The 11,447-nt window shown below is 38.6% G+C and overlaps 1 protein-coding gene across 1 annotated transcript; it reads right to left on the reverse strand.

The window, feature by feature from the left end:
- Positions 1-932: 932 nt before the first annotated feature.
- LOC133305111 (disease resistance protein RUN1-like) lies at positions 933-3,921 on the reverse strand. Its single transcript, XM_061505246.1, has 5 exons — positions 2,800-3,921; positions 2,427-2,696; positions 1,595-2,281; positions 1,332-1,506; positions 933-1,261 (listed from the first exon to the last, which is right to left on the reverse strand). Exons 1-5 carry the CDS (start codon positions 3,919-3,921, stop codon positions 933-935), a joined length of 2,583 nt encoding a protein of 860 aa, XP_061361230.1.
- Positions 3,922-11,447: the final 7,526 nt, after the last annotated feature.

The raw sequence follows: 11,447 nt of genomic DNA on the forward strand, positions 1-11,447 counted from the left end.
CAAATAACAACTGCCAAACAAAGCCTAAGTAGAAGAAGCAACCCAGCCAACTCTCCATTGAATTGATGGAACTCCTCCTAAGAATCTCGGGTAATTAGTTACAGGGGTTTGATTTTCTTACGTTAAATAAGAATTCAATTCTTATGTTGTAGAGATAAAAAGCACGTGAGACTCAGGTGTTAAAAAAAATTATATATAGAACCCATATCAGCACGGAAATCAAAGGGTGCAAGCAAAATTTGAATTCTCATGTTAAACGAGAATTATAAAACCCTTACTTATATAGTTGAAAGTAGAAGATATACATTTCTTATATTACAAAACCTTGCAAGGAGAATTATAACAGCTTTTGACTCCAAACTGTGTCCAGCTTTCTTATTCTCCTCATATATAAGAAGTTCCTCTGACAATTGCCTTTGCGACACAAGAGTTGAGACAAGGATACTCTTGATTTCATCTAAGCTCTTGAGTCTTGATTGGTATATTAGGATGTAAAACTACCTACAACGTGAAACATAACTTCTGCTCTACCCCAACAATGAAGAAAAAATTGATTTACAAGATGTTCTGTCCTTTACAAGCTTCTTCCGAATTGGCATCGCTTCCCCTTTTTATGATTTCCTGACTCATGGGTAGATGAGAACACGGATGAATATCTTGCAGGTAAGGTTTAGCATCCCTTCTCCATTTTGTCCTTGTGTTCTTCTCGCTAGGAACATTGAGTGCTACCTTGAAGTCACAATTAAACTTGGTCAAAGACACTTAACAGAAGGATCAAGTTGAAATGAGTTTCATAAATTTAGAGACCAAATACTATTTAGATCAGCTGGTTTAATTTAAAAAAATAAAAAGACCATGAACATTTCATCTCACCTTATTTTAATTGCAGCCCAAATGGGGTTGCCACTGCTTTTAGTTAATCAGCCCAATGATTATGACTGTGGCTCATCATCAATTGCTAAAAACTTGCGCTTTTGAGCTGACGAATTACCGGCATGCATATTCTTAAATAGTTCAAGATCCTTCTCAAATAACCAATGATACCCACAATTCTTCACCTCAAACTGCAAACCTTGGCCGTCTTTAAACAAAACTGCCATCTTGATATCTTCAAGATCATTTGTCTCCCTTTTTTTGCGAGCTGCACGACCCATAAAATCAATTGCTTTTTGGCGATTGAAATAGAATAGCCACATATGATCTGATTCGACCGTGACCAGTTCTCCATCGAGAGGCAACACATTGACGACCATTAACCCATCTGCTTTATATTTAAACCCAATTTCTAAAATAGGTTTTTGTTTTATTTCTGAGAGTTATTGGATCATGACGTGCCACAAATACCGCACAGCAAGCAATACCAATACAATTATTGTCATGCATAATGGGAGATGGTTCTATGCTTATTGAGCTACCCACACACTGATTGTGGAACCACCTTGGTATTTCACTTCCTGGAATAACAATATCAATATAACCAGTGCTTACAGAGGGTTCTAGGCTCGCCTGGTACCACAAACAAAGTTATATCTCAGTTCCTACTATTTATTACACAAACGTAAAGAGAGAGATGGGAGAAGGAAGGAGTGCGCACCTGAATGACTTGTATCATCCATGAAAAACTCATGGAACTGCAGCGTTCCATCTCACCCATATTTGGGCAGTTGAAAATATATAACATTAGTTGCCTAAAATTAGATTTTACTGGAACATACGTACGTGAAGGGAACTCAGGCAAAGATTCCAACTGCTTGCAATGTGACAGGTTTAAATGTCTAAGCTTGGAAAGCTCTTTCAGGCTACAAGTCAGTCTATCAAAATTGTTTCCTGTTAACATAAGGGCTACTAAGCTATGTAAACTTCCAATTGCATCAGGAATTTGCAGTAGATTGCAAAAACATAGACTAAGAAAACTCAAACAAGAGAGGCTAGGCAAGGAAGGCATCAAAAACCTTTTGAAGGTGGAAGACGTTGATTGGGAGTGCAGAGTAGATGCACTTATATCAAGCTGGTTATTAAACAGTTTTGAACAGCCTTGGAGATTTAGATATGTAAGAGAAGTGATACCCACTATGTTGTCGGGTATACTTAAGAGATTTTTGCAGTTTTTCAAAATCAAGCGAGCAAGCTTTCTTAGAAGACCAATGGATGGATCGATCTCCACAAGTTCTGTACATCCTTCAAGAGTCAGCTGCTCAAGATTTGGGAGCTCTCCAAAATCTGGCAACTTGGTAAGATTTTTGGAGTGGCTAAGATCCAGCCTTATCAAACTGGGCATATGCTGTTGAGACCAACAAGGATAAAGATAATTACTTTCTTGTCGTTAATTTAACTTCAAAAGAAAGAAAAGGAAAGAAAATGAGAATTTATTTTCTTGATTTAGTTTATATTTCTAAAAGCATAATGAAAAAGAGAATTTCTAGTACCTTCTTGCCGTCCCATAGTTGTTTGATGCTGCTATGCATCAAGCACAATCCAACAAGCTCATCCGGCTGAAAACTTGACGGCAAATACATGAAAGGATATTTACGCCACTCAACATATCGCAACTTATCAAAAAGGTAATTGAGGCTTCCAGAAAAATTTACACCATAGAGTATGAGCGATCTAAGGTGACTCATTTTTGACAATGCTTCAGCCATCAATGCACTAGCTTCTGGGTAACCACGCACAAATATGGCTTCAACGTTATTTTCCTACAGGAATGCAAAAATGAAAGAAAAGTAACTTTAAATAAATATATACAACTTCAATAAAAATGGAAATATAAATTTCTCTATTTTCAAACAACTACTTTACCGTATTCTCCTCCAACATAACCTTGCAAAAATCTTTGTAGAGCCAAAGCCTGCTCCACTTTCCTGGCTCTCTGGGTGAATCTCCTCGAACTATTTTTCTACCAAGCTCTTGCAACAAATCATGTATTTCAATACGAGGAAAGTCGGCATAATAAGTCGAAATGGTTATGAGTGATTTATCAAAGAGAACTCTTATCCCAATATCAGGTTCAAATCCACAACAATTAAGGATTCTCTTAACTTCATACACCTCCTGCTGTTTGAAGAAACAAGCAATATCTAGAAATATTTCTTTTTCAATTTCTTCTAGTCCATCATAACTTATTCGAAGCACATTCATAATATCTTTATTTGGATTTTCTTTCAATCTAGTCAATGCACTTCTCCACTCATCTACATCTCGACCAAACAAAAATGAGCCCAATACTTTAACCGCTAGTGGAAGGCCATTAGCATATTTTAGTACATCATATGTCAACACTTCATAACCTGTCCTAATAATATCACATTTGAAAGCCTTTTTGCAAAATAATTGAAGAGCATTATCAGCATTCAAGAGTTCCACTGTGTAAACATGGTCCACTCCGTACGCTTTTAAGATATGCAAGTCTCTAGAAGTTATGATGATTCTACTTCCCGCACCTAACCATTCACGATTCACAGCTAATTTCTCCAGTTGTTCAATTTGACCAATATTATCAAGAACTATAAGGGTCCTTGCATGACCCAGCCTACTTCGTATCAGATTAGCTGCCATAGAAGGATTGAAAATATTAAGGTTTACTTCATTAAGAGCTTGTTCTAAAATTTGCTTTTGTGTATCAAATGGATCAGACTTGTTGACATCAGCAATGAAACACCGAGCATCATATTGATCAGAGATTTTATCCCACAAAACTGAAGCAAGAGTTGTCTTTCCTATTCCTCCCATCCCACAAATTCCTACAACCCGAACATCGTCAACCGACCTCAAAAGTAAAAGCTTTTCTAACTCTTCGATAGGAGATTCTATCCCAACTAGGTCATTTGGAAGACTTGAAATTTTCTGATCCAATATACTTAGTATCTCTTTAACAATTTTTTCAATCTCTACATATTGGGGACTTTGACCAAAGTAACCCATTTTGAATAAAAAATTGTCAATATGCCACGCTCCATTTTGATTTTTCCAAAATGCCACGCTTAATCCCACTACAAGTCCAAGCTAGATTAAAAGATGACACGTGGCGTTTAACCCATGGAGACCCATTCTCGCTATTCTGACAAGCTGGAATCGTTTGTCAATCAACCAGTCTGCACGCTCTGAAAAGCAAGACACGTGTCACCGTCGTAGCATTCGCGCTGGACCGTATAGCTGTATTAGTTGTACGTTCAGTAAAGCAGGCCACGTGTCAGCAGAGCACCATTCACGCTGAGCAACTAGGCTAGATTTGGTGTACCTTCAGACACGTGTCAGCACCCCCTGAATCGCGCTGGTCTGCCTAGCTGGTTTGGTCGTACTTTCCATACACGTGGCATCACCCCCTTATTCTAGCTGAGCGGCCTACCAGGTTTGGTTCTTCTATAAATAGTAGCAAAACATGAAACATCCAGTAACCAGAAGAAGTAAAAAAGGGTGCGCCAAAATTGCGAAGGTTAGGATTCAGTAATTTTATGTTATTTTATGTTATTATTTATTTTATGAAACATCTCCTGATTTTATAATTAATTATTCTCTTGTAATTTTATGTCATTAGTTAGAAAATGAGTGACGGTAATGATTCAGTAATTGCTTTGTTATATTACAATGGGAGAAAATATTTGGGTCCAAATGGCCAAGTTTTCGAAGGAGAAACGAAAATATTTCGTATGAGCTCGCGGTGTAGTTTTAATGAACTAAAAAAGACAATATATCAGAAGCTCAGATTACAACGAGGCCAAGTTTTATCTCGGTTGACTGCTAGATGTGCCTCTGGACCTGAAAGTTGGGTTCCTGTAGAGATCGTTGAGGATGAAGATGTAGCTTTAGTGGTAGATGCATTTCGGAATCATTCACACTCCACATTTATTGAACTATACGCGGAAGTAGACTCCGGTGGACAGTGTAGCAGTCAACATTTTGTCCCTTCCACTAACTCTATCGACATTAATATTGAGCCGGTTATGAGTCCGCAATATTCTCTCCCTTCAATTAACGTTATTGACATTAACATGGAGCCAGTTGTGAGTCCTGAAGACAGAAATGTGTCACCCGAACCACCCCTTCCCGAACCAATGTGTGCTGAATATGACGTTGCTCACGATATGTATGATTCGGCATGGCGAACTGACAGTTCCAACGAAGAGGTGGACGAAGGGTTAGTCCCGGGCAGTGACTCTTCGGACACCGACGTGGATGGAGATTTTGATTCATGTCTGTCCACTGCTGTGTGTTATGCGGTTCCTTCTCCGGGCATTGTTGGAACGCACGAGCCCAGAGTGGCAGGTTAGTAAATATAAAAAAAAATTGTGCTTATACATACTTCATGTTGATTTGTATACATTATTAATGCACTGCTGATACAGGTGAAGGACAGACACCATTTTGGGCTCAAATAAGTCATTATAGGCGTATTAACTGGGCTCACCCAGATCAGGAGTTGCCAGAAATAGATGGAGCACAAGCACCTAACTGGCAGATGGGTCATGAACTGTATAAAGACCAGGTGTTTGACAACAAGCACGATGTTCAGATGGCGATCAAACAATTTTGTATGGGGCAGCACCACACCGCGATTGTATGTAAAAGTGATACGAAAAGATTAATCATGGTTTGCGAAATTCACAACAACAATTGTCCGTGGAGGGTGAGGGCACACGTTAAAACGGGAGGGACGGAATGGATTATCAGCAAGTGGGTTAACGAACATAACTGTGTTAACCAGACTCTTTCTCAAGACCACAAGCAGCTGGATTCAAATTTCATATGTTCAATGATTCTAGGTATGTATATTTATTATAATGTGCGATATTATATAACTAAGTTATCATAAACTAATTGTACTTCCAAAATGCAGAAATGATAAGGGAGGAGCCAAATGTGAAAATTTCTCTTATCCAAGAAAGGATAGCAACAAATCATGGATTTCATGTATCATACAGGAAGGCTTGGAAGGCAAAGCAAAAAGCAATTGTCAAAATTTATGGGGATTGGGATGAATCATATGGTTTTCTGCCAAGGTGGTTGGACTACATGTTGAAATTTTCACCTGGGGCTGTATATAAGCTGGATCTTAATGATCATTTTATTGACAACCGGTTGGATCAATCTCGAAAGGTGTTTGACAGGGTTTTTTGGACTTTCAAACAGTGTGCTGATGCCTTCAATTATTGCAAACCTGTGATCCAAATCGATGGCACGCACTTATATGGTAAATATCGGGGGACCCTATTAATAGCAACTACGGTTGATGGAAACAATTACGTTTTACCCATTGCATTTGCCGTGGTAAAAAGGGAGAATCTTGAAGACTGGACGTGGTTTCTAGCCCTAATACGAATGCACGTGACACAAAAAGAAGGCATTTGTCTTATATCTGATCGACATGCAGGCATTATATCTGCCGTCAACAATGCCGCACTGGGATGGCAGCCACCTAAAGCGTACCATGTGTATTGTATACGACATCTTGGTAGTAATTTCAACCATAAGTTCAAGAACATAATGTTAAAGAAGCAACTGAAGAAGTTAGGTAACTTTACATGTTACAATTCTTGTAATGTTTTTATTTGGTGTTCAGATATGTCACACACTTATGCCATACTTACTTTATGCAGGTTATACAACTAGCCGGTTAGATTTTGACGCTGGTTTGGAAAAATTTAAAGAAGCAGGACCTCAAATAGCTGCCTGGATAGATCGTATTCCTAAAGAGAAATGGAGTATTGCATACGATGAAGGTGGTAGAAGGTTTGGTCACATGACTACAAACTTGTCAGAGTGTGTTAATAAAGTCCTTAAGGGCGGAAGAAACCTTCCTATCACGGCATTGGTGCAGCTCACATATGCCCGATTGGTGGAATATTTTGTGACACACGGCCAAGAGGCACGTGATGAAATGACCAGGGGTAATCGTTTCACAAAAGTCTTTTGGCAAGCGTATGAGATAAATCAGCAAGATGCCGCAACACACTGGGTAACAGTTTATGACCCTCAAAAGACACGATTTGAAGTGCAAGAATCGTACAATCAAAGAACTCATCGTGGTGGAAAGAAATGGTCGGTTTCATTACCTGATCGAACATGTCAATGCGGTGAATTTACTGCTTTTAGATACCCATGTAGTCATGTTATAGCAGCATGCACATCCACAAATCACGATCCAATGCAATATATTGATCCAGCTTACACTGCCGCATATCAATGTAAGGTATACGCAGGGCAATGGTACCCAATCGGCAATGAGGATTTTATCCCACAGAGTCAGGGACCAATTGTGATTCCCAATGTGTTGATGCGGCGTAAGAAAGGAAGGCCTAAAAGCACTCGTATACAAAACGAGATGGACATTCGTGAAGGGTCAACTATTCATACGCGATGTGGTTATTGTCGAGTTGTGGGCCACAATAAGCGTAATTGTCCAAGACGCCAACCTACTGAGCAGACATAATTTCTGTTGCATTCACGGTTTAAAATACTATGTAACTTTGCAGGTTTATTATTATATAAATTAGTAACTGCACGTATCTAAGTCATCCTTTGGTTGCAAAATAAGGGTAAATGTTTTAATCGATAATATAATAGTAAGCCGACATGTTTACACAACATCAATTAGTATGCCATAAACCTAACTATATATACGACAATAACAGCATCCAAAATAACATAACCATAAACACATCCACCCTAATGTCCACCGTACATCATCCAAAATAACCAAACCATAAATATGTACATAAATGTCCAACGTACACGACCCAAAATAAAATAAACATATATGCGATGATGTCTAATGTATATAATAAGCTAAATGGCCATCATACATGAGCCAAAATATGCTACACATAAATCAACATGTCAATGGGGTCCATGATCACCATGGCAGAATCTCGGGTCATGATCGTATGGGGATAGGTTACATCTAAATCTGGCCTCTCTCTCAGGGTTCCTCCGCAGACCACCGTGCTGATCAGCTGGTCTAACCTCACCTTCTATAACGTCCTGCAAGGGGTCCTCCATCAAGGCTCGCTCAAGACTCTCTCGTGAAAAGGATGGAATGGAACTGCCCCCAACATCCTGCATGATGCTGGTGGCATATGCTGTAGGTGTAGGTGTAGGGGTCACAAGAAAGGGTGAGACCCTGTATCCCTCAACAAACTCGTCTAAGCCCTGACTCGACTGGGAGCTGCTCTCTCCCTGCCACAAGGGTGCCGGTGTGGCCATGAAGGTTGCCTGTGAACTGGCCTCTCCATGGTACTGGGAACTGGAAGGGGCTGTATGGGCATGTGTTCCGAATGAAGAAGCAGCTGGATAAACTGAGACTGGACAATACTGCGAAAAAGGCCCAGATGGCCAATAGTACGGCTGCGAAGGCCCTGAAGGAAAGCCTGGTGGAAAAAATAACCCAGGTGGTCGCTGGGGAAGAACAGGCACAAATATAGGTCGGTCGGTGACTGAGGGCCGAGTGTGGTGTAAAGGATGTCCCTCAATACGTGCCCGTCGGGATCTGTGTGGCTCGTGAGGGGGTCGCTGTGTGTGACGGACACTCGGTGGAGGCAAGTCCTCTCCAGGCTCGGTGATCCTATTTCCTTCATGGACAGCACTCAATGCCCGCTCCACCTCATGACGGAGAGACTCCATCGAGAAAGCACTCTGAGACTGCTCTTGCACCATGTAGTATACAGTCTCCACACGATCGGTCTATAAAAAAGTATTCCACATAAACATCAAGAATTAAGGTTACCTAAAAAATATGTTAAAATAAATAATATGCACAATAACATACCACATGTGATGCCTCAGCAGCCCTCTTAGTCAGCCATCGTCGGGTCACTACCCTATACCATTGAATATATCTGCTATTAACAGATAAGTGGCCCTCACCTTCTAGTGCATGAAGATTTTCCACCACTAGATGATCTCTGTCATTCCACTGGGCAACATAAGCAGCAAATCGAACTGTCCAGTCAACATCGGGCTTTCCCCTCAAGGTGGTAGTAGACATGTCAGGCGGGCAATCAATAGGGGGCGCGAGGATAGGCTGCCTAAACCCAAACTGTCTGAGCACCCTATCGGGCTGCTGGTACACCACGATGTGGTAATAAATAAGAGGACAAACTGCCAGCCATCTGCGAGATTGATCAGAACTCGGCTGGTGTGCATGAAAATTACGATACGGCAACCAAACAATCTCATGCCTACGTATAACATCTAGGCGAAACCGAACTCTCTCCAAGTTGGCGGAATGATGTTGCCGCCTATCATATACATTAAACCTGCATAATTAAAAAAAATTATTAGTAACCCCTTTATGACAAACATACCACATAACTATAATCATCATGTTAACATACCTGTGACCGTATATGGCCTCTTGGTCAACCACATCGGGAAGAGGACGGGCGACTCGGCGTAAACGCGTCCACGCCCAAAGCTGAAGAAGCAATACACATCCACCCATCTCTGAGCGAGCTATGTCTGTCGCTCTAGCCAACTCACGATATAGATAAGCAAGTACCGCAGAACCCCAGCTAAAAGTGCCTGTGCGCTGAAAATCATCAAGAAATAATAAAAATCGTACAGGCACATAACTTGAGGCGGTATCTACAAACAACAACCCCCCCAACACACGCATGATCAGGGCGCGTGTATACATAATGCGTTGTTGCTCAGTGGCATTATGCCCAGCATAGACACCAAATTCCTCATGCAAACAACGAAGGCTCAACCCCCCACCACTTAAATCTCGCACTGCTGCCGGCTCAATCCCAAGATATCCACGAATCAGCTGTCGCCAATTATGCTGTCCAGCCCTACCAGAAACAACATGACCATCTGTCGGCAAGCCCAATAGATGATGAACATCCTCCAAAGTAATGGTCATCTCACCGTGGGCCATATGAAACGTCTGTGTCTCAGGGCGCCAACGCTCAACGAGAGCAGAAATAAGCGCATGATCAATCTGGAACAATAAATACATGTGATGTATCAAAAAAAATATTATTACAAAAACTTGTCAACACAATTCAACAAAACAATATATACTCACGTCATGGTTGCGCAGCCGCGCAACGTGGAAGAAACCCGCCTGCCTCAAGTATGGATGAATCTCCTGAGGAATGTGCATAGGATCGTGTGTGGCTGCCATCCTCACATTAAGTCGTCGATCTGGCGCACCATTCCACACGTATATGGATATGTGCTTATCTTGTAATGTCAGGAGAGACGGGTCAATAGGCCCGGGTGTAATCAACCTACGAGGAGAGTCGGGGGATCCGGGAGGTGTGGGAGCATGGTCTTCATGGGGCGGTGAACCGTGTAGTGAATCAGGTGGGGATGCCATGAACCTATAATAAAAAATTTACATTTTTATCCTATAATTTTTTATTAACGCTACTGATAAATTAAATATAGATACAAAACGTAATTACAAATTACGATAATTAACAATCCCTAAATAATATCAAACAAATTATTGTAATTAACATTAACAATGTCTCTTATCCTATAATTTTTTTATTAATAAATACTAATAATCACAACAATATTAAAAAAATACTACCCAAATTACTAATTACAATAATTTTAAATCGTAAAATTTACTTATTCTACTAATTTATATGATAAAAAATAATTAAATTTTGATCCTATACTTTTTTTATTAACAAATGCTACTAATTAAAAAAATATTAAATTTAATTACAAAATCTAATTACTAATTACGATAATTAACAATCCCCAAATGATATTCAACTAAATATTAGAATCCACATTAACAATGTCTTTCATCCTATAATTTCTTTATTAATAAATCCTTATAATCCCAACAATATAAAAAAACATTACTATCCTAATTACTAATTACAAAAATTAACTCCCCCAAAATTTACTTATTCTACTAATTTATATAAAAAAAAATAAAAAAAAAACTTTTATCCTATAATTTTTTATTAACAAATGCTACTATTGAAAAAAATTAAATTTAAATACAAAATGTAATTACTAATTACGATAATTAAAAATCTCTAAATAATATTCAACTAAATATTAATATTAACATTAACAATGTCTTTGATCCTATAATTTCTTTATTAATAAATCTTAATAATCACAACAATATAAAATTATTACTATCGTAATTACTAATTAAAAAAATTTACTATCCTAAAATTAACTAATCACAACAATAAAAAATAATTACATTTTTATCCTATAATTTTTTATTAACAAATGCTACTATTGAAAAAAAATTAAAGTTAAATACAAAATGTAATTACTAATTACGCAACTAAATATTAATATTAACATTAACATTAACAATGTCTTTGATCCTATAATGTCTTTATTAATAAATCCTAATAATCACAACAATATGAAATTATTACTATCCTAATTACTAATTAAAATAATTTACTATCCTACAAATAAACTAATCACAACAATAAAAAATAATTACATTTTTTTCCTATAAT

Source organism: Gastrolobium bilobum, unplaced genomic scaffold (assembly GCF_033153095.1).
Source record: "Gastrolobium bilobum isolate Gb01-03AN ecotype WA unplaced genomic scaffold, APGP_CSIRO_Gbil_v1 utg2363, whole genome shotgun sequence".
In the NCBI taxonomy this organism is placed as follows: Eukaryota; Viridiplantae; Streptophyta; class Magnoliopsida; order Fabales; family Fabaceae; genus Gastrolobium; species Gastrolobium bilobum.

Coding starts and splice junctions, on each gene's coding strand:
- LOC133305111 (XM_061505246.1), bottom strand. CDS start 3,921: ATGGGTTACTTTGGTCAAAGTCCCCAATATGTAGAGATTGAAAAAATT. Junction 1,507..1,594: donor GGATGATACAAGTCATTCAG/GTGCGCACTCCT, acceptor TTGTGGTACCAG/GCGAGCCTAGAACCCTCTGT. Junction 1,262..1,331: donor CTGTGCGGTATTTGTGGCAC/GTCATGATCCAA, acceptor AATATAAAGCAG/ATGGGTTAATGGTCGTCAAT.